At 35.9% G+C, this 25,075-nt stretch overlaps 3 protein-coding genes across 3 annotated transcripts in view; all 3 read right to left on the reverse strand.

Annotated features, from left to right (window-relative positions):
• LOC127863184 (uncharacterized) overlaps positions 1–25,075 on the reverse strand; it is a 352,983-nt gene that overhangs the window by 259,154 nt on the left and 68,754 nt on the right. The window lies entirely within an intron of this gene.
• The window catches only part of LOC127863178 (uncharacterized), a 208,560-nt gene that overhangs the window by 31,634 nt on the left and 151,851 nt on the right, over positions 1–25,075 (reverse strand). The window contains exons 2-4 of the mRNA XM_052402574.1: positions 7,098–8,089; positions 5,806–6,167; positions 4,573–4,638 (exon numbers count right to left, since the gene is read on the reverse strand). Of these exons, the coding sequence (XP_052258534.1) occupies positions 5,815–6,167; positions 7,098–8,089 (1,345 nt within the window). The 3' untranslated portion in view covers positions 4,573–4,638; positions 5,806–5,814. The remainder of the gene's footprint in view (positions 1–4,572; positions 4,639–5,805; positions 6,168–7,097; positions 8,090–25,075) is intronic.
• LOC127863177 (uncharacterized) lies at positions 17,584–24,573 on the reverse strand. Its single transcript, XM_052402573.1, is given in 7 exon segments — positions 17,584–18,131; positions 18,592–18,775; positions 19,834–20,157; positions 21,539–21,665; positions 22,413–22,536; positions 22,783–23,860; positions 23,863–24,573. Coding segments are annotated over 7 exon segments (2,574 nt in total). The 5' UTR covers positions 24,308–24,573; the 3' UTR covers positions 17,584–17,839.

The following is a 25,075-nucleotide window of genomic DNA, read 5'->3' on the forward strand; positions in this document are numbered from 1 at the left end:
ACGAGGGCCAAGATGGCCCTAGTTCGCTCACTTTTTTTAACAAGGCCTCTAGAGCATATTAGATTGCTTCTGTTCTGTTTACTTATGCAGTGTGAGCTCGGCATATGATTAATTCTGATTGAGTACTGTCCATTTGCATGGGTTTTTTGCGATGCAAACATTTGCAAGTAATGCTAATTCTACATGTGTTTACACGGATTTTGTAAGATTTGGACCTCGTGACCAAGATTTTGACCCCACATGACCCAATGTCAAACTTTGCCTAGATATCATAAAGAATAACATCCTGGTCAAGTGTCATCATTATTGGACCAAAACTATGGCCTCTAAAGTGTTAACAATGTTTTTATGAGATTAAACCCCATGACCTAGATTTTGTCCCCACATTACCAATCATCAAGCTTGACCTAGATATTGTCCAGACAAACATCCTGGTCAAGTTTCATCATTATTGAACCAAAACTCTGGCGTATGGAGTGTTGACCCCTCATGACCAAACCTCAAACTTTGCTTACAAAAATAAATATTATGACCAAGATTAAAAAAATCTTAAACAAAATTCTGACCTCAAGAGTGTTTGCAAGGATTTTGTATAATATCAATAAAATTTTGACAATCTAAGGGCAATAATTCTGGCATTTATTATTCGATTTTGCTCATTATCAAACTTGACTGAGATCTTGTGGCCATATAGCTTCTCAGCAACTTTGATAAATAATGTTTTAGAAATGTGAATGCAAGAGTGTTTACAAACCAAATGTGGACGGACAGACGGAAGATGGACAAAGACAGATCCTAAAACAACATCTCATGATGATTGGGCAAAACATGTGACTTCTAGAGTGTTCACAAGCTTTTTTTACTATATAAATATAAGGAAAATGTGCCCTCCCTGGCAGCCATGTTTTTCAACGGACCGGAACTATTTTCGAACTCAACATTTTTATCTAGAAAACACATGTTCTGACCACTTTTCATGACCGGAACTATTTTCGAACTCAACATTTTTATCTAGAAAACACATGTTCTGACCACTTTTCATGAAAATTGGGCCACAAATGTGACTTCTTGAATGTTCACATATTTTCATTATATGCATATACAGAAAACTGCCCCGCCAAATTGCGGTAATGTGTATTCACCGATCTGGACAATTTTGGAATAAAGCCAATGTTTTTAGCAAGTTTTATGATGATTGGGCAAAAATTGTGACTTCTAGAATGTTCACAGTGTATCTCTATAGCCAAATACGGAATACGCCCACTTACATACGCAGCAATGTTTTACAACGGACCGGAACAACTTTTGAACTCAACCAACATATCATAAAGACAAACATTTTGACAAAGTGATATGAAGATTGGGCATGAAATGTGACTTCTACAGTGTTTATACGGGTTTTCTTTTTTGACCTAGTGACCTAGTTTTTGACCCAGCATGACCCAGTTTCAAACTCAATTGAGGTATTATTGGGACAAATTTTTTGACCAAGTTTCAGGATGATCGGACAAGGAATGTGGCCTCTTGAGTGTTTACAAGGTTACTTTATAGCCAAAAAAGGAAAACTGCCCCGCCCACTGGCGGCCATGTTTTTAATGGGACCGGAAGCACTTTTGAACACAACCAACATATTATTAAGAGAAACATTTTGACAAAGTAACATAAAGATTGGGCATGAAATGTGACTTCTACAGCGTTTACAAGGTTTTTTCATGTTTTTGACCTAGTGACCTAGTTTTTGACCCAACATGACCCAGTTTCAAACTTGATTGAGGCATCATTGGGACAAATCTTGTAAACACAACGTTTCATGAAGACCGGACAATAAATGTGGCCTCTAGAGTGTTTACAAGGTTTCTCTATAGCCAAATAAGGAAAACTGCCCCGCCCACTGGCGGCCATGTTTTTCAACGGACCGGAAGCACTTTTGAACTCAACCAACATATCATTAAGAGAAACATTTTGACCAATTAACATAAAGATTAGACTTGAAATGTGCATCCTACAGTGCAGGCTGTCAAGTGACTTTTTTTCAAAAAGTAGGAAAAAATAGGAACTACTTTTGCAAGAAAAGTAGGAAAAAAGTAGGGAAAAGTAGGAACTTTTCCCTCAAAAGTAGGAATACATAATACTTATTTTTTAGACACAGGTCCAGGAAACATAGCTTGAAACAGAGGAGGAATGCCATCACATGTTCTGTATGGATACCCACTTGAAGCGACCTTAAGGGCCCAGAAGATTTCAGCCTTTTGTACATGTTCCTTGTGTGATGGATGTACTTGCATACAGATAGATTTATCCCCACAACCCTGAGAGCTGCTTGGCTTTTGGGCACTTCCAAACAAACGCTTTTGTGAATTATCATGCATGTATTTCATGTTTTCCTTGTGTTTTTATCCATCTGCATGACTTATAAGTTGATTAGCACCAGAATTACTACAAGATGGACTTCATTCAGACAGTACAATATCTTGCAAACTCATTGCCGGTATCTCTCTTGCACCATGATCCCAGTGTTTTTCCACTGTTGTCCAACTTCTCCATCCATGAAGGGTTAAACTTTGTTTTCCCAATAGAAATTTTAGCACTTATAGTGTATCTATGATAATTAAGTTTCAAGAAAAGCTACCCTGATAAAGAAGTTTACATGTAATAAGATGCTGTTCATTTTGGTGTATCATCAAATAAGTGGTTAGAGGTCTTCTGTGTATCGATATAAAAATGGTAATTATATTGTGCATGTTATATCCTTAAGCAGAAGACCAAATTTATTTAGTGATACACCAACTTGTTGTACAAGATTAATACTAGTATATAAAGCAGTGTAAATGCTCTGCTACAGCTACATTGTGAAACCTTTAAATTGACAATAGGGTGCAGTTATAATGACTTAAGTTACATTCAAAATGACTGGTCATTGCAGAGCAGTTTATGCAACTGGAGATAGGACCTTATCACCTGACATCTTTTATGACAGCATTGATTGGGCAATGAAACAGTTGCACTACATTGTTTATTCCAGTTTCAAATAATGGCTTTTACATTATTGATGACTTTGCGGGAGTGTAATAATGCCGTTTAATAATTTTAATACTTCGCTTTAACACCTTGAAGTTACCTCACTAGCTATGGCATCATTAGACAAGAATTGTGTTTGTCCGAAACACAATGCCCACTATTGCGCAGCTTTGAAATAAAATTTCAATATATCATTTGGCAGGTTTAGAAATTATCTCCCTTTTAAAGCTTATTACTTCCCTTGGATTGTATTTTTTAACTTTTGACCTTGAAGGATGACCTTCACCTTTCACCACTCAAAATGTGCAGCTTCATGAGATACACATGCATGCCAAATATCAAGTTGCTATCTTCAATATTGCAAAAGTTATGGCCCATATTTAAGTTTTCGGACGGACACACACACACAGACAGACAGACAAACGGACTGACAGTACAACTGCAATATGCCACCCTACCGGGAGCATAAAAATGTATCAGGGCATTTAGGCTCTGTGCATTTATCTTTAATTACTAAACATGATGTACCTATGATATCAATAGAACATCATATCCGTTGTCATGTAATACAGAATGTATTACATTATATTTGTAAATGATGAAAACTCGGCAAAGCATCAGTTTTATCTTTTTTCCAATAACTTGTGTAATAAATTCCATATTACATAACCACTCATACAATACATGTATCTCTATATCTTTACATTCCAAACAGCAATATCATGTAAACATGCATAAGGTTTGGTCAAATTGTTGTCAATGGAAACAAAATAAAACTGGAATAAACAATGGGTTCCCTCAGCTCTTGCATCACTGGGAACTGTGTAAGGTAGTGAAGTCTGCAGTGTACAAATGCTAAGAAAGTAAACAAGGCACTATTGTTACTTCAAAAAAAAAACTTGTCAATAATTTTAAAAGTTACATAAGAAATAAATATTTATGCTCCTAAAGAGGTGCTAGCAGACAGTCAGCATGGGTTGTCAGGTCTCATCTAGATGAATGCTCATTAACAGGGATACAGTCATGCCATAGATCAATTCATCCTGCAAGTTTACTAAATAAACTCTTTAAAAAAAAATCTCCATTGAAAATGAAAAAGTAGGAATAGTAGGAAGATTTGGTAAAAAAATAGGAAAAAGTAGGATCCTGATGAAAAAGTAGGAAATAGTAGGAAAAAGTAGGAAAAAGTATGACCGCTTGACAGCCTGTACAGTGTTTACAAGGATTTTCTTATTTTTTGTCCTAATGACCTAGTTTTTGACCTGGCATGACCTTGTTTTGAACTTGACCGAGGTATCATTGGGACAAAGCTTCTGACCAAGTTTCAGGAAGATCGGACAAGAAATATGCCCTCTAGAGTGTTTACAAACAAATGTGGACGGACGGACGACGGACAATGACCGATCACAAAAGCTCACCTGAGTAATCAGTTGAGCTAAAAATTATTTATTACCAAATCAATTGATTTGTCATGCGAAGAAAATCCCAATCCAAAAAAAGCATTTTCCCAAAAATGGCCAAGAAAACGCCTGATAATTAATGCATGAATTATACCTTCTGCGTATTCCGGTTATCCTTGTCCACCTTATCCTCAGCATCGTTGTCCTGACTCAGCAGCGACTGCAGCAGCAGAATAGCTTGATGTATTTCTTGTATGTATATTTATGATTCACACACATTTATATAAATGTAATTAAAATCAATAACAAATGTTCAACAGCATAAAAAAAGGTAAATTAACAAATCTCACATCAGATGTCAACATTCTGTTAACATGACTCAAAACATCAATATGTATTCATCCAAAGATTTCAACAACTATTTCATATTTTATAACAAGGGACAAAATTGTCACAAAACCAGGTTTCCATTGTGAAAAAAAATCTGATAAAGGGAGACAACTCAAACTGAACTTTTGAAATGAACAAACAAAATTAACCCCCTTTGTAAGTTTGTTTTAAAATAAATCTATTTTTAGTCGTGGCGACCTTGACATTGGAGATATTGACGTGATTCTTTCGTGTGACACACCGTCCCATGATGGTGAACAAATGTGCCAAATTATTATAAAATCTCATAATGAATGACATAGTTATAGCCCAGACAAGCTCATTTATGGCTATTTTTTACCTTTGAACTCAAAGTGTGACCTTGACCTTGGAGATATTGACGTAATTTTTTCGCGCGACACACCGTCTAATGATGGTTAACAAATGTGCCAAATGATTTTAAAATCTCACAATGAACGACAAAGTTATGGCCCGGACAAGCTTGTTCGGCCCGCCAGCCAGCCCGCCAGCCCGCCAGCCAGCCAGCCAGCCAGCCAGCCAGCCAGCCCGCCCGCATTCGCCAATCTAATAACCAGTTTTTTCCTTCGGAAAACCTGGTTAAAAAGTATGTATCCATATACATTTCTTACACAGCATGGTGTTTATAGAAAGGAAAGTCTAAAAATAGCCTCAGTTGCTATGTACATGTGCATTTTTGTACAAATATTAAATTTTAATTTGAAATGCTTTGATTTGTAATGCAAAGTTTACAAGAACTAAATTTTAGGACCATAATAAAACAAATGTTATGATATCATAACATAATTGTATTAGATCTAATGTTCAAACAAAAGCCCTCACATTTGATTAGCAAATAACAATATGTGAACATAAATTATTTGTATCTTTAACTTAACACACAATGTTGTATTGTAACATCACACACTACTTTGTTCTTACGTTCAATAACACATTGTCATTGAAATATTTATAACTTATTACAACAACTAATACATACATGTCCACACTATTCCACTCTGAACACCAGGATGTGATCCCCCAGCTTTCCCACAATGATGGAGGATGTAGTGCTGCTGTAGCAGACTGACACTGGGAACCCCACTCCACCCCTCTCCCGTGTAGCCAGAGTGGCCAGCTTACTCCTACCCTCCCTGTCCACCTGTAGTATAGTGTGGGAGTACCATCCACAGACCAGCATCTGGCCTGCAGGGGTCACATGAAGACCATATGGGCGCTCTAGTGATGGGTCTGTTAATGTAGCCAGGAGTGTTCCATCCATGGCCAGGGTGAGGAGCTTGTGATGGTCCCAGTCAGTAATGTACAGCTTGTCTCCTGTGGGACTCAGAGCACACTTCAATACTGCAAAACAAAGTAACATCAGGATATTGAATTACTGTAAATGTTAAATAATCTTTTTAAACAGACTGCATTGATAGTGTAGTTCATATAAAATGTTATAAATAGACAATTCACACATCTTAAATATACATGTATGCATCAAATTGACTAATAATAAATAGTTTTGTGTGACATGAAGGTTCTTTATCAGTTGTTGTGTAAAAGTTTGACATGTTGAAATGTGACTAACAAGTTAGGAATGAAGTATAATGTACAATTACACAGATGGAAATTATTACACAGTTCAATCAGCATGTGCATATGACTGTTACTATATGCAGCAATAATAGATTTCCTACACATGTACACATATGAAAACAATGTACTGACATTAATGAAAGTTGACACAAGCAGACATAAATCTGTTTCATACGTGAGCAGTGTAACGATTGTAGTTGTGTTTGTCAAGTGTTTATAAAAAGAACAATAATGATTCAAAGAACCAATTTTGAAACTTGTCCTTATTGTTTTTTTTACCAAACCACTTACAGAAGCAAGTTGTTAAAATGTATTATTTATATTGACATACCTACGTTTGAATACTTCTTAAAATCCAACTAGAACAATTTGTATAGTATTTATTTTATATGATGAAATGAAATAGTTTTAATTGATTAAACACATTACACATGTGGAGTAATTGACAATCACTAAAAATGAAGACCAGTTCAGAAAGTGTCTCTTTCCCAGGAACTCAGTTTCTATTTATAGACATGTCATGTAGTGACAGTCAAAATACTTCTCTCATTTTTATAAACAAATAATAGTGAATAATTGTCTTGCTGTTGTAACAATATATTGAAATATAAACATTTGACAAATATGAAGTTTCACAATAATTTTTAATACATAATCCTAATGACATCAGGATGAATTCACCATGATTCTTACCTGTCAATCTATCTGATTTATCCTCATACAATATGCAGACCAGTTTCCCACTCAGTGAGAACTTGTACAGGGTAGAACCAGAGGTAATAAACAGGTCTCCCTGGTGATGGGCAATACCTTTACAGTCATGTTGTAACCTAAACTTCCTCCCTAGGACAAGCTGGCTGTGTGTAACTGTGATAAACTGGACCTCATGTTTGTTACTACCATCATTCATAGCCACTGCAACCTCACTGGGTGTGATGAGACACATGTCCTCTATATTAGCAGCCACACCACAGTGATGCACCATCTGGTACTGGTGGTTCAGCAGCTTGACTTTGCTATTATTGTAGTCTGCAACCAAGACCTGCCCATCAGGGAGAACACAGATGGCTTCGATAAAGCATGTGACTGAATCACTTGGTAATCTCACATTGTACTCAGACGTCCCATTCACAGTGAACACATGGTTGCAAAAGTTGTAAAAATTTTCTTTTAAATATGTTTTAGACTGTTCTATTGTTTTCTGACATTTTATACTGGTTATAAAAGACAGTTCCATGTTACCCAGTACTTTATGTATGGCTACATCGAGATGGAATAATTCATTGTGAAGCCTGGTACAGCTCTCTCTCACACTAATAAGAGTAGCTTGCTTAAGTTTCAGCTCTTCTTTATTTTCCTTAACATTGCTGTTCTCAAAATTTGCCAATAAAGACGTGATTTTCTCACGCATGTTGTTGACCATGTATCTCATATGTCCATGTGTTTCATTCACTGTACTGGTTTCACATTGGAGTAAGAATGATACTATATTCAGACGCATACCATCCACAATAAGCCTCTCATGTGCATTGTATGAAACCTTTAAAGACTTCACTCTGTCCTCCTGATAGGTCAGAAACTGTTTCAAGTGTGAAAGAGTATTTTCCGCTGTGACAGACAGAATCTTGAAGTCAGTTGAGTTCTTCTTGGCAGCCTGAGGTAATGTGGTCACTTGTAAGCATAGTCTGAAAAAACACACAACCAGATGGGAGACAGTAAGTGATATGATAGTAATAAACTGGCCAACACTTATGCAAATATTATTTAAATTCAAATACAAATTTAAAGGGGCATTATTACTAAATTTTGAACAAAATATAAAGGCACACATAAGTTCAATGCATGTTCCCATAATTTATGAAATGATAGTCTAAGTATTAATGAAAATATGTTTTTTCACTAGCCGTTGATATGACTCCTTTACTATAATATTCTTCTTTTTTATGTTATATTTGAGGACTGTATTCCTCTTAACTCATCCTTTTCTTGCAAAAAATACGCCATAGCTTCATTAATAAATAGATGAAGATTGGTGTGATATTTTAGTTATTGTTAAATACTGTAAAACAAGAGCTTGTCACAGTAGTGCCAAATCCCCGCCGAAATGTGCTTGCTTGTATGACCTTTGTTTTAGAGAGTAGATTAATATTTGTAAAACATGGCACCTGTGAAATCTATTTAAATTTCAAGGATCAATTAGTTATATAGTGTTGGAGTTATGATGTGCAGAATAAAATATATGGAAATGAAAGAAAGGGAGGTAATTAAAAAAGAAGACTATAAACAGTTACTGTTCTTGATCACTGTATTTTTCCTTAAACGCATCTATTCATTTTACAGTGAATACTTCAGTGTTCAAATTAAAACATTATTGTAAAATTAGATAAAGGGAGATATTGCAAAATGAAAAGCTAAAATATTTACAATGAATTAAATTAAATATCATATAAAATTATAAATAAATAAAATATAAATATAAACAATAGGGCCAAGATGGCCCTAGTTCGCTCACCTTTTTTAACAAGGCCTTTTCATTGCTTAGTTGAAAATTCAGTACTATAGAGCTTATTAGATTGGTTCTGTTCTGTTTACTTTTGCAGTGTGAGCATATGATTAATTCGGAATGAGTATTTTTCATTTGCATGTTTTTTTTGCGATGCAAACATTTGCAAGTTATGCTAATTCTACATGTGTTTACAGGGTGTTTGTAAGATTTGGACCTCATGACCAAGATTTTGACCCCACATGACCCAATGTCAAAATTTGCCTAGATATCATAAAGAAAAACATCCTGGCCAAGTGTCATCATTATTGGACCAAAACTATGGCATCTAGTGTGTTTACAAGGTTTTTGTAAGATTAGACCCCATGACCTAGATTTTGTCCCCACATTACCAATCGTCAAACTTGACCTAGATATTGTCCAGACAAACATCCTGGTCAAGTTTCATCATTATTGAGCCAAAACTCTGGCGTATGGAGTGTTGACCCCTTATGACCAAACCTCAAACTTTGCTTACAAAAATAAATATTATGACCAAGATTTATACAATCTAAAACAAAATTGTGACCTCTTGAGTGTTTGCAAGGATTTTGTATAATATCAAGACAATTTTGACAAATTAAAGGGCAATAATTCTGGCATTTATTATGCGATTTTGCTCATTATCAAACATGACTGATATCTTGTGGTCATATAGCTTCTCAGCAACTTTGATAAAGAATGCTTGAGAAATGTGAAAGCTAGAGTGTTCTCAAACCAAATGTGGACGCACAGACGAACGATGGACAAAGACAGATCCTTAAACCTCACCTGAGCAATCAGGTGAGCTTTAAAGTGTGTTTTTTTCACCGATCTGAGCCATTTTCCAACTTGTACAAGATATCAATTAAACCAATTTTTTGAAAAAGTTGATTAGGCAAAAAATGTGACTTCTAGATTGTTCACAAGGTTTCTCTATAGTCATATAAGGAAAACTGCCCCACCCCCTGGCGGCCATGCTTTTAAACCGATTGGGACCATTTTCAAACTCCTTTGAGATATAAATAAAACCAATGTTTTCACCTTGTTTCATAATGATTGGGAAAAACATGTGACTTCTAGAGTGTTCATAAGCTTTTTTTACTATATAAATATAAGGAAAATGTGCCCTCCCTGCCCTGGCAGCCATGTTTTTCAACGGACCGGAACCATTTTCGAAATCAATATTCGTATCTAGGAAACAAATGTTCTGACCAAATTTCATTCAAAAATTGGCAAAAATGTGACTTGAGTGTTTACATGTTTTCACTATATCCATATACAGAAAACTGCCCCCCCCCCCACTGGAAGCCATGTATTTTTACCGATCTGGACAATTTTGGAATTCGTCCGAGATATCAATAAAACCAATGTTTTGAGCAAGTCTCATGATGATTGGACAAAATTGCGTCTTCTAGAGTGTTCAAAAGGTTTTTTTATAGCCAAATAAGGAAAACTTTCCGTCACCTGGCGGCCATGTTTTTCAACGGACCGGGACCACTTTTGAACTTAACCAATATATCATTAAGACAAACATTTTGACAAAGTTACATGAAGATTGGGCATGAAATGTGACTTCTACAGTGTTTACAAGGTTTTTATCTTTTTTGACCTAGTGACCTAGTTTTTGATCCAGCATAACCCAGTTTCAAACTCGATGGAGGTATTATCGGGATACTTCTTCTGACCACGTTTGATGAAGATCAGACAAGAAATGTGGCCTCTGGAGTGTTTACAAGGTTTCTTTATAGCCAAATAAAGAAAACTGTCCCGCACACTGGCGGCCATGTTTTTCAACGGACCGGAAGAACTTATGAACTAAACCAACATATCATTAAGAGAAACATTATGACAAAGTAACATGAAGATTGGGCATGAAATGTGACTTATACAGTGTTTACAAGGTTTTTTTTTCTTTTTTTTTGAACTAGTGACCTAATTTTTGACCCAGCATGACCCAGTTTCAAACTCGATCGAGGTATCATTGGGAAAAATCTTCTGACCAAGTTGCATGAAGATTGGACAAGAAATGTGGCCTTAAGGGTGTTTACCAGCTTTCTCTATAGCCAAATAAGGAAATCTGCCTTGCCCACTGGCGGCCATGTTTTTCACCGGACCGGAACCACTTTTGAACTCAACCAACATATCATTAAGAGAAAATATTTGACAAAGTAACATGAACATTGGGCATGAAATGTGGTTTCTACAGTGTTTACAAGGTTTTTCTTTTTTATGACCTAGTGACCTAGTTTTTGACCCGGCATGACCCAGCTTCGAAGTTGACCGAGGTATCATTGGGACAATGCTTCTGATCAAGTTTCGTGAAGATCAGACAAGAAATGTGCCCTTTAGAATGTTCACAAACAAATGTGTACGGACGGACGACCGACAAAGACCGATCACAAAAGCTCACCTGAGCAATCAGGTGAGCTAAAAAATAAAATAAAAATAAAAAGGGAGATAATTCAAAAACTATGGCAGAAAGAGTAATGGTTCGTGTTCACTGCACTTCTCCTACTTGCCATCTGTTTATATTTAAAGTTTCAAGTAAATCCCCTCAGTATATTTAGAGTTATGCTCGGGACAAAAATTTACTTTGAAATTATATAAAGGGAGATAATTCAAATACTAAGGTAGATAGAGTTATGCTTCTTAGTCACTGCACTTTTCCTACTTGCCATCTGTTCATATTTCAAGTTTCAAGTAGATCACTACAGTAGATTTAGAGTTATGCTCCAGAATAAAATTTACTTTGAAGTTAAATAAAGGGAGATAATTAAAAAAAATAGGGTAGATAGAGTTATGGTCACTGCACTTCTCCTAGTTGCCATCTGTTTATATTCTAAGTTTAAAGTAAATCCATTGAATATATTTGGAGTTATGCTCTGGACAAAGTTTCGGACTTAAGAACGGACAGATGGACGGGACCAATTTCTATAGCTACGCAAAAAAATGAAACTCCAGAAACTTTAAACAATAGAAAAATATTTGTTACAGTCTGATTAAAGAGAGGTGTAGAATGTAATGTGATTTTTAGGAAGTATACTTTATTCCGCATGTAAACTTGAACAACATTCATGAACAATTTCTCATTTAATTACATAATAGTCCACACTGGACTTTCTTCTGTATAAACAAGAGCTTGTCACAGTAGTTCCAAATCCCCGCCGAAATGTGTTTGCTTGTATGACAACATTTGTTTTAGAGAGTAGAATAATATTTGTAAAAACAAATAAAGGGAGATAATTCATTATGCTCCGGACAAAAATTTACTTTGAAATTAAATAAAGGGATATAATTCAAACACTAAGGTAGATAGAGTTATGGTTCTTAGTCACTGCACTTCTCCTACTTGCCATCTGTTTAAGTTTTAAGTTTCAAGTAAATCCCTCCAGTAGATTTAGAGTTATGCTTCGGACAAATATTTACTTTAAAATTATATAAAAGGGGAGATAATTCAAAAACTAAGGTAGATAGAGTTATGGTTCTTGGTCACTGCACTTCTCATAGTTGCCATATGTTTATATTTCAAGTTTCAAGTAAATCCCTTTAGTAGATTTAGAGTTATGCTCCGGACAAAATTTACTTTAAAGTTATATAAAATGGGAGATAATTCAAAAACTAAGGTAGATAGAGTTATGGTTCTTAGTCACTGCACTTTTCCTACTTGGCATCTGTTTATATTTCAAGTTTCAAGTAAATCCCTTTAGTATATTTAGAGTTATGCTCCAGACGAAAAGTTACTTTAAAATTATATAAAAGGGGAGATAATTAAAAAACTAAGGTAGATAGAGTTGTGGTTCTTGGTCACTGTACTTCTCCTAGTTGCCATCTGTTTATATTTCAAGTTTGAAGTAAATCCCTTAAGTATATTTAGAGTTATGCTCCGGACAAAAATTTACTTTAAAGTTATATAAAAGGGGAGATAATTCAAAAACTAAGGTAGATAGAGGTGTGGTTCTTGGTCACTGCACTTCTCCTAGTTGCCATCTGTTTATATTCTAAGTTTAAAGTAAATCCATTGAATAGATTTGGAGTTATGCTCCGGACAAAGTTTCAGCCGGACGGACAGACGGACGGCCGGGCTCACGAATGATACATTGTGTGTCTAATAATTTGTGGGACTATCAAAATCGTATTGTGGGTCTTTTCATTTTTGTTTCTAACGAATGATACATTGTGTGTTTTTCAGACTTCTGTGTCTATATCACTGCGTGTCTTTTCACCCAAATAAATTGTGGGATCATATTATGTCAAATAAAGAGTTACAACTCCACTGGAAAACTATGTATTTAACACAAATACATGTACCAACAAATGACACATATGTTAGAAATGTTTAATAAAAACATATCGTATCAAATAACTGTCACAAATGCCTTCTTTTATAAATGTAAACTAATACAATCAAGTATTTGCAATCTATGCTAGTGCACTAAAGAAACAATACAACACCTATTCTTTGAATGTAGAAAATTTCAACCATTGTAATCACTTTCCCCAAAACTTAAGCAAAAGGAATATTGACATAAATTTCCTTTATCATGTTCAAAAATATTATAAATGAAATGATCCGCATTGTGCATCAAATTGCGCTTAACCACAACTAACTGGATTCACACATTAAAAATGGCAACATTTTATAATGTAATTTCTTCTCTTTCTCACTTCAGCCATACAAAACCACATACCCGGTAAAGCATCACACACCAAGACCATGGTTACCCACCAATTCAACATACATTCAGGTACATTTACACAACATGACTTAAAACTACACATTTTTTATTTTTCAGAGGTGTATGTAAAGACATATAGTGGATATTTTGCCTGCAAGATAAATGCTCAAAAGTAATGTGCATCATTGGTCTATTCAAAACAATGTTGCAAACCAGTAAATGACAAAATGCAGGCATACTGGACAAACTTTAATAGCATAAGATTAACAAAATGGTTGTGGGATGTCACTAATATGAACCTAATATCAATTATTGTAGGTCATCAAAGGAAGATATAATGAAATTGTTACTGAAAAAAAAAATGACCTTATTTTTAAACTAAAATATCCGTCTCTGTAGGAAGAGTGTAAAGATTAGTAAATATCAGATTTAACTATGTTTGCAAATGGATTTTACTGCAGTAGAACAAAATGGAACAAAATAAAACAATTAAAAACGAGGGCTGCCAGAGGACAGCGCTGGTCAACTTTTCTGAATTCACATATTTGCTCAGATCACATGTTAATTTTCAATATGTTCAAGTTATTACAGAGTATAATCTCAGATTACACTTACTTTTCAGTACATTGAAATTTTGTAATTTAAGCTTTTGTAATGAAAAACTAACATTGACAAATACAAATAACATTTTCCCAAAGTTATTTGTGATTTATAAAAATTTGACCACAGCAAATGCCGTGGTGGGTACAATAGCTCTCATTTTCATTGAAAAGTTGAGCTAAACAACACCTAGGGAAAGTCAAACAAATATTGAAATTGAATGTCGTATTTCTTCTACAGACTCGGTATAAATCCTATTTACAACATGTAAAGACAGTTAATATGTATAAAATATATCTCCATTTACCTATACACACACATGACATGAACTTTAGAACTAGATGCCTGTCGAGCACAGTCAATAAAGCAAAGTTGGTATCCTGTTTGGACACAGACACAATTCATAACAAAAAACAAACAAACCTGACAAAAACCAACAAGAAATATTTGTTTTAAAAAAGTGTCAATGCATAAGAAAGATACAGACCGGAAAAGGTGTATAATGCTAATTTTTGACCTTTGAACTCTTATATCGACTTGAGCGACTATATCTGAGGCAATCAGAAGCCTGTTTATGAAAACGACGAGCCAATGAACACCAGGCTTTCTAATTGACGCATGCGCGTACACCCGCGTGTCGGACATGTGGCTTTTTTGTGTAGTGGGACTGTCAAACTCGCAGAACCCATACAACGGATTTATATTTGACGATATTTGAAGTGTGACCTTGACCTTTGAGATAGCGACCTGGATCTTTCGTGTTGCACACAAGCTCATGGTGTTTAACAATTATGCAAAGTTATTTAAAAAAAAGTGTCAATGCATAAGGGAGATACAGACCGTTCAAGGTGTATTATGCTAATTTTTGACCTTTGAACTCTTCTATTGACTTGAGCGACTATATCTGAGGCAATCAAAAGCCTGTTTATGAAAACGACGAGCCAATGAACACCAGGCTTTCTAATCGACACACGCGCGTACACCCGCGTGTTGGACATGTGGCTTTTTTTGTGTAGTGGGACTGTCAAACTCGCAGAACCCATACAACGGATTTATATTTGACGATATTTGAAGTGTGACCTTGACCTTTGAGCTAGAGACCTGGATCTTTCGTGTTGCACACCAGCTCATGGTGTTTAACAATTATGCAAAGTTATTTAAAAAAAAGTGTCAATGCATAAGGGAGATACAGACCGTTCAAGGTGTATAATGCTAATTTTTGACATTTGAACTCTTATATCGACTTGAGCGACTATATCTGAGGCAATCAGAAGCCTGTTTATGAAAACGACGAGCCAATGAACACCAGGCTTTCTAATAGACGCATGCGCGTACACCCGCGTGTTGGACATGTGGCTTTTTTTGTGTAGTGGGACTGTCAAACTCACAGAGCCCATACAACGGATTTATATTTGACGATATTTGAATTGTGACCTTGACCTTTGAGCTAGAGACCTGGATCTTTCGTGTTGCACACCAGCTCATGGTGTTTAACAATTATGCAAAGTTATTTTTTTTTAAAGTGTCAATGCATAAGGGAGATACAGACCGTTCAAGGTGTATAATGCTAATTTTTGACCTTTGAACTCTTCTATCGACTTGAGCGACTATATCTGAGGCAATCAGAAGCCTGTTTATGAAAACGACGAGCCAATGAACACCAGGCTTTCTAATCGACGCATGCGCGTACACCCGCGTGTTGGACATGTGGCTTTTTTTGTGTAGTGGGACTGTCAAACTCACAGAGCCCATGCAACGGATTTATATTTGACGATATTTGAATTGTGACCTTGACCTTTGAGCTAGAGACCTGGATCTTTCGTGTTGCACACCAGCTCATGGTGTTTAACAATTATGCAAAGTTATTAAAAAAAAAAGTGTCAATGCAAAAGGGAGATACAGACCGTTCAAGGTGTATAATGCTAATTTTTGACCTTCGAACTCTTATATCGACTTGAGCGACTATATCTGAGGCAATCAGAAGCCTGTTTATGAAAACGACGAGCCAATGAACACCAGGCTTTCTAATCGACGCATGTGTGTACACCCGCGTGTTGGACATGTGGCTTTTTTTGTGTAGTGGGACTGTCAAACTCACAGAGCCCATGCAACGGATTTATATTTGACGATATTTGAATTGTGACCTTGACCTTTGAGCTAGAGACCTGGATCTTTCGTGTTGCACACCAGCTCATGGTGTTTAACAATTATGCAAAGTTATTAAAAAAAAGTGTCAATGCAAAAGGGAGATACAGACCGTTCAAGGTGTATAATGCTAATTTTTGACCTTTGAACTCTTATATCCACTTGAGCGACTATATCTGAGGCAATCAGAAAGCCTGTTTATGAAAACGACGAGCCAATGAACACCAGGCTTTCTAATCGACGCATGCGCGTACACCCGCGTGTTGGATATGTGGCTTTTTTTGTGTAGTGGGACTGTCAAACTCGCAGAACCCATACAACGGATCTATATTTGACGATATTTGAAGTGTGACATTGACCTTTGAGCTAGAGACCTGGATCTTTCGTGTTGCACACCGACTCATGGTGTTTAACAATTATGCCAAGTTATTTTTAAAAAAGTGTCAATGCATAAGGGCGATACAGCCTGGACAAGCAATCCTGACCGAAAACCTAAACCAACGTACATACAGACACTCAAGTGCCATTGTGGCAACTATATTGATCTCAATGCCTGCGGCATGACAAAAATTATTCCAATCATACTGGTAAACATTCCCATCAGAAAAAACTAATTGTCAGTGTTTTATTCAACTGCCTCTTCCTTTTTAAATATTACAAACCAGTAATTGTAAAACAAAAAAACATGCTTAGGGTGTGTGCATATGTATTTTGAACTAACAATTTCAAACTAAAAATGTCTAGACAACTCTTACAAAGTTTCCTTAAGATTTGTCAAACTTGATATTATCTTGAAAAACAATGGATCAAAAATGTGTCTTCAAGTATATTTACAATTATTTTTGTAAATTTTTGCACAAATTCTAGCTTTTGGACCCACATGACCCAGATTCCATATCGGTCTTGCCAAAACATTTTCTTCAAGTTTGGACCATACATATGGCAGCTTAAGTTACATATTATTAGCGAATTTTGTAAAGGACACACAATCTCTTTTTTTAAATAACAAAAGTTGTGAATCTAAGAAAAACCACAGGAGAAAAAAGAATCTATTTGGAAAAACGTTTCTTCCTAAGTAGTGACAAATAGAGCTTGCTTCTAAAATTCATTTGTGACCTTATGTTCATAACATGTGTTTTTATTATATACCTTAAACTTTACTTATATTATTTGTTAACTGAAATCAGGTATATAAGAAAATAAAAAAAAAGGTACATTCGAAAAGCATCGATGAAGCAAAAAGGAAAATATTGTATCTAAGCTTTTGTATAAGCATTTTAAACATTTGATAATATACCAGATTCTTTTCCACCTCTAGACATATACATAGTAAAGTTTCAATTCAACAAATAAAATGCACACACAAAAATTACCACTTGCATACAAACATCACCCATATTTGCCAAGTCTCTGTTGCATGAACTTTTCAATGTCCCTCGAAGCTATTCTTATAATGTTCCATCCGAGTACCGATAGTAAACAACATGTTTTTATTTTTTCTTATGATTCATTGCACTAATTTTCTTAATTATCTTGTTGTTTGACCTTTTCCAAATTTGCCCATTTTTCTTACGACTTTTCTGTTTGGCATCTTCAACCTGCTGTTTCCGCGGACAAATTCTACTTTTTAGATATTCACTAAAGTAAGTTTTTATTTCCTCTGTTTCTACCTCTGTGAATTTCTGACGTTTTGCAGCCTTTTTGGGGGGCTTCCTTTTTCTCTTTCCCTCATATTCCTCTTCATCCTCATCTGATATAGTGTGGTCATCTTCGTCCATGCTTCTGAAAAAGTTACAAAGAATATTATTCAAATAGAAGCAAGCACCACTAATTCAAAACTTATTACAAAATGTATAGTCCTTATTTCTGACAACACAAACTACAGTGGCGATAATTAAATCAATAGGACACCGAGGATTCTGCTATTTTGGTCTTCTCAGATGAGCTTGTTCAGCATGAATTTCCAAAGCATGACCAAAAAGCAACCAATTTTCTAATAGACAAGATTCACATCAAATATCTAAGCCCTAGTTCTTGCTCTATCAGAAAAGGAGTTTTCTCTATGCTCACAATGAGCATTTTGTAATCAGGTGAGCTGAAAAGTAGTACTGAGATCTTAGAAAGCCATTCGAAAAAGTAAGAAAAGTAAAAACACTGGAAAGCGCAACTCAGCTAAAAAACATTGATCTCCAATGGGGATATTAAAGTACATTGTTTAAATTTGTTTTTTAATTTAACTTACCCATAGCCATCTGGGGCATCAAGACGTGTGTGTTCAGCATCGACTTCTGCTTGACCTTCAAGACTTGTGTACTCAGCATCGACTTCTGCTTGACCTTCAAGACTTGTGTGCTCAGCATCGACTTCTGCTTGACCTTCTGCTCCATTTTCATAACCACATGTCTCTGGACCAGATGTTAAAATGTCTGAAAACATTCATCAACTGTTTACAAAGTGTACTGTTAACAGTAAATGCACCTACATGTTTATCGGATTTTCATCAATTTCATAATCAAGCATCTGCCATGTACAATAAAACAACAGTCTACATTATAACAGGGCCACTATGGGTTGAAAAGGGATATAGATATACAGCCTGCAAATTTAATAATTTGATTGGCTGATAAGGTAGGTCCAAACAATAATATAGATTTCAGCAAGAAACTCCAGGAAATGGCAGCCATTTTGTTTTAAGTCAGTCTGAATCTAGTATTAAATAAGAAAGTAAATGTGAAATGTTCAACATACATGTAGATATTTAAATAACATCATCAATAAGTAAGTATTTAATATTGTCCCTGTTATTTGTCCTCGGGTCAGTCTTATTGGCCCTCTGCCTTGGGCGAATACGACTGCCCTCGCAAAAATAACAGTTGAGACCAATATCAAATCACTTTATCATCAACAAATAGTCAAAATCAGTGCTAAGAAAATTTCTATATATATAATATATAAAAGACATTTATGAAAGAAAAATATACACATACATGTGTTGTCCTAGAAAAACATTAACATCTTGCATTTAACTGCTAAATCTGGTACTTACAAAACTTTTATTATTCAATCCTTATATTAAATAGTTAAATGTGCTTTTAGTTAATAATTTTTATACCATTAGAACACTGAATCTAATTTAATTATAGTTGATTAAAACAAGATCACCGCATAACGGGTGCCAACACTTGGCTGCGGGTACAGTATTGAATAAATGAAAACTTGTCAGATTTTATTTTTTTTTGAAGGTCACAGTGACCTTGACCTTTGACCTAGTGACCCAAAAACGGGTGTGGAATGTAAAACTCAGCAAGGTGCATCTAAATATGAAGTTTTAAAGTTGTAGGTGGAAGCACTTTGATAATTGAGCAAATTGTCAAGGTTTAAGCACCAGGCAGACTGTAGACAGCAGACGCCGGACAACAATCTGGCTATGACAATACCTCGGGTTTTCTCCTAAAACAGCAAAGCTAAAAATCATCAAAAATACCTTCAAAAGGAATGTTCCCAATTTCATCAAGGCTCTTTCCTACAAACTTTTCTGTAAGGTTCATGTCCTGCATCAGCAATACTTTGCTGATTTTGACTCTTTCAATGAAGCCAGACATTTGCCTGTAGTGGTCCAAGTGCACTCTCGTTGTATGACCCAGGTGGCTACACAGCCATTGTAGCTCGTTTGGTTTAAGGTTTAGCACCTGACTTAATGTTGCAGTGTTTTTCCTAAGGTTCACACTTGTGATTCGATCTGGGTGGCTTAAACTCAGTTCCCCACAAATTGCCTTCAACGAGTCATAGGAACGAACATTGTACTTTCCTGCAAATGATATAGAATTAAGTCAAATATATGAAAGACAAACATGTATATTTTTTTTTATTTGATATCAATTTTAGGGGCAACCCGACACAGACAACGGGGCGAGTACAATAGCTCTCATTTTCTTCGAAAAGTCAACCTAAAAATGTTTGAATTTCGCCCACCACCCTCTACCAAGGAATTAAGTCAGTGACTTGACATAACAAACAGAACCAGACTTTTAACTTTGACTTCAAAGTAACAAAAATATTGGAGCTATGAAAAACAATTTTATGTGTGACAAATCGTCCCATGATTGTGAACATTCCTGCTAAGAAATTTCAAAAATGTCGAGGAATAACAAAGTTATTACAGGGTTCGACATTAACTTTTTTTACAGCAAGACCGTCGGACCAGCTCCTCTTAAAATGTACTAGCCCGAACCTGATGTCTACTAGACCACAAATGACATAGCAAATGAACACAATTGTGTCATGTAACTGTTTAATCAGGATTTATCAGTAAATAATCAGTGAACACCAGATTTTTTTATGCATAGAGTAAAACAATAAAATAATAAAACTTTTTTTTGCTTTTCTCCGTCAAATTCAATCCATGGGAACTGACTCGATTTTCCATCTAGGATAAAATTGGCGTTTTCGTGTTTCTTCAATTTTACGTTTCGTGTCAGTTTAAGCGTCGGATTCTTTTTTATTAACTGATTTGTCGGACAAAAATCGGAACTTGAACAAAGCCATTCTATAAATTACATTCTCTTGTCTGCTACGCAAAAATGTTTACATTGACAATACCGATTTTCGATAGAAGTTGTAAAATCATGCTCTACAGTTTTACGACACTGCAGAAAATCATTAATATTCATGACAACTTGACCAATAGAAACAAGCAATTTCTGCAGGAAGCTCTCCTTTGCGTCTAAAAATAGCGATGAATCATGTGAATGCTCCGCGTTTATTTAAATACACTAGTTTTGTTTTAATGTAAATGTCGGATACGAGAGTAATTTTACACATTAAAAATAAAGGTTTTCACAGCAGTTAGTTATAGTTATATGAATCAGTATAGATTTTTGTATGTACGACCAGTCGGACAAGCTAGACCGCAGTTTTACTAGCCCGACCACCGATCTTACTAGACAATGTCTGTCGGACGTGCCTTAGTGTCGAACCCTGTATTAGCTGGAAATGAAAATGCCAACAAGTCTTGGCCCTTCATACATACTGATGGGGTCAACACGGTATGCCTGTCAAGAATTATGGTGGATGCATAAGCATGAAAATATGTTTATTATTGGATCACATCTTTTGCTATGATGTTTCCTTCTCAAATACAAGTTTTCCAAGAATTGAAGAGGGATTTATACAAACTAAAAAGCATATACCTGTACTTGCAAACAAGTATGTGTTGTTCTTAGCGATACCAACAGCCTCTCTGACTTCTACATTGCTGATAAAGCTCAGACACTGAATTGCATCACTAGGAATTATACAGGGCACTGGTATGTTTCTCTGAAAATATTATTTAGAAAATTTACAATAAAAATTGGACTTGAAACACTCATCAATATTCACTATCACATAGAGTTGAACATTCCATTAAGGTTACACAGCAGGCAAACAAGTCTAAAATTTGGTTAATTGTCTCATTGCCAAATACCTTTCCTTATCTACAAAAATTGAAGATTGCAGACCAATATCATGGTAACCATGTCTATAGACTGATTTAGATATTATGAACATTGCTAGGTTTCAACTTGTGAGAAGGTCCTAGTTAGTTTGAATCCTCGTTTTTTATCCTTGATTTACATAGAGATATCCCGCAAATTAAGAAGGTCCTAGTTAGTTTGAATCCTCGTTTTTTATCCTTGATTTATATAGAGATATCCCGCAAATTAAGTGTGAATTGTCTCACATTTCTAAGCATATGAAATGCTAACCAGGGGAACAATTCACAGTACTGTTACATTAAAACAAGACAAAATATCACAAATTTGTGGCCTGGTTCCCTCCGTAATAATTTTAGGAGCATAATGCAAAAAACTGTAATGAAAAGACATGTTAAATAACAGTGGAAATGCAAGTTTTTAATAATCACCCAATAGATCCATTGCAACCTTAAAACACAATCATTCTGTTAAGACCAAAGGTCAAAGCATTTTCATTTAACTTATTATAGACAAAAAGGTTACAAACAGACAGGCCTTCATGTTGTTCACAGGTGGGAAGGCATTTTCAATACTGCACAATCTTACATACCTTCCCTCTAAGAGTCATAAGTTGTTGGGAAGTGAGCAGATGCTTCTCCAATTCTGTCAGCTCTCCAACCAGGCTCTGGTCAACGTCATTAAGATGTTGAGAACGTTTGGCATAATCCCTTAGACTGAAATGTTGACATTTCCATAACAGTTATATTTTATTAAAATAACAAGTGAATTTAAACATTTTTAAAATAATACTAACACAACAGTTACAGTTGAAGTAACTCCATCATGCTTTGTTGTTAAAATTTGTTTTCTTGATAAAATTAAATAACTCATTATTAAATACTCAAAGATCATGAATAAGATTTTTAAACTTTAAATAAATGCATGTTGTAGTTTAAGTAAGTAAAGAAAGTGAAATGTACCTGACAGCATCTATTTCCCCTGATCGACGCTTGTTGTACACCTGGAGCTTTGTCTGGGCCAGTTTAACAGCTCTCAAGAAGTCTGGAAGTTCTTTCCTCATCGGTGTTGTCTTTAATTCTGCTGTCAAATGCTCATTAAGAAGTTTAATGTCATCTGGTGCTGGAATGTGTTGTTTCACTTCTCTCTGTCTCTGTGCTAAGACCATCCTAGCAAATCTCGTCACTTTTTCGGGCCATTCGGTTTGTATCAGTTTCATCAATCCTTGACAGTCATTGATGGTGCCATTATTTAGGTCATTTTCTTCTTTCAGAGTAATGCACCATTTTGCATTAACAAGTCTAATTACATCGTATTTCAACTTGATGGCATTAGATGGTGATTTCAATTCCTCTTCATCCTCCATTGTTGGCATTGCTACAGTGATAGCTGCCTTAGCAAGACAATCAAACTTCCGTGGTACAAGAAAATCCCACAGTGATTTAGCATCACATGCTGTGTCTTCCTCAAGCATAGCAATTAGATATCTAGCAGTTAAACGCATTCTTTGTGATGCATAATATTTCCTCTTCAGTTTGTTGTCAATATTTCTACGAAGCCATGATTCCCCAAGTGCAACAATCAGTAGGTCTTTCTGGGCAATTTCTGTTACTTTATCTGCAGTCATTATAGCAAAAACCTCATTTTGCAGAAGAGAAGAAGCTTTTGTTTGTAAACGACCAGACAAAATGTCTGACTGCAAAATAAGATTTCTTTTGGTCAAAGGCGAAACATCAACAACACACTGCACAATACACTTCGATTGATGCCTTTTTAAGGTAGACTTCAACATCCAATCTCTGCAGTGTACACATGGCCCATACTGTTCACTGTCAAACTCTTTTGTTGGTCTTCTTGATATCAACAAGCATCCATGACCTTCAGCAACTACCTTGTTGTTATGTTTGTCATCCCCTTTAGACCGTAGTAGAGACATGGCTATACCAGTCTTGTCTTTCAATGCAGTCTCAACTGAATGTTCTTTTTTATGCTTACTTATCATGTAAGCTCTCACATGTAGAACTAATTTCCCACAAAAAAACATGCATGTTTAGAATTGTACACCCTGTCTTTTTTCTTGTTTTGCTTAGTTTTGTGCAAGGCTGATTTCAAAACCTTCATAACATATATTTCAGGATTGTTCTGGTCTCTCAGCTTTTCATCTTCACTAGGGTCATTGTTTTCATTCATTTCTTCATCTTCACTCCCAACTGCTTCATTTTCAACTTCAGTCTCCACTGCTTCCAATTCATTTGCATTCTCAATATGTGGTACATTATTCTCACTTTCATAATCAGGAATAATATTTTTGTACATTATATCTATTATGTCTATCATATTATCATTTTCATTATCATCAAACATTTCCAAAGGGTCACTGGAGTAAACAATGTCTTCACTAAAACTGGTTTCAGCTACAAATGGAAGGTTTTGAAAAAAAATGTCTCCATCTTGACCTGCTAAAGGCAACACCTCTTGACTGGCCATGAGTAATGCAACTTGTCCTGCTGATGAGCACACCTCTTGACCACCTGTGGATGATGCATTTTGACCTGTTGATAGCTGAACCTCTTGACTGGCTGTGTTTGATGTATCTTGACATGCTGGTGGCCGAACCTCTTGACTGGCTGTGGGTGATGTATCTTGACATGCTGATGGCAAAACCTCATGACTGGCTGTCGGTGATGTATCTTGACTGGCTGAACCTGATGGCTGAACCTCTTGACTGGCTGTGTGTGATGTATCTTGACGTACTGATGGCCAAACCTCTTTACTGGCTGTGTGTGATGTATCTTGACGTACTGATGAGCACACCTCTTGACTGGCTGTGTGTGATGTATCTTGACGTGCTGATGGCCAAACCGCTTGACTAGCTGTGGGTGATGTATCTTGATGTGCTGATTGCCTAACCTCTTGACTGGCTGTGGGAGATGTATCTTGACGTGCTGATGGCAAAACCTCTTGATTGGCTGTGGGTGATGTATCTTGACCTGCTGATGAGCACACCTTTTGACCAGCTGTGGGTGATGTATCTTGACCTGCTGATGAGCACATCTCTTGACCAGCTGTGGGTGATGTATCTTGACCTGCTGATGAGCACACCTCTTGACCAGCTGTGGATGATGTATCTTGACGTGCTGATGAGCACATCTCTTGACCAGCTGTGGGTGATGTATCTTGACCTGCTGATGAGCACATCTCTTGACCAGCTGTGGGTGATGTAACTTGACGTGCTGATTAGCACACCTCTTGACC

This window comes from Dreissena polymorpha, unplaced genomic scaffold (assembly GCF_020536995.1).
Source record: "Dreissena polymorpha isolate Duluth1 unplaced genomic scaffold, UMN_Dpol_1.0 chrUn002, whole genome shotgun sequence".
Classification (NCBI taxonomy): Eukaryota; Metazoa; Mollusca; class Bivalvia; order Myida; family Dreissenidae; genus Dreissena; species Dreissena polymorpha.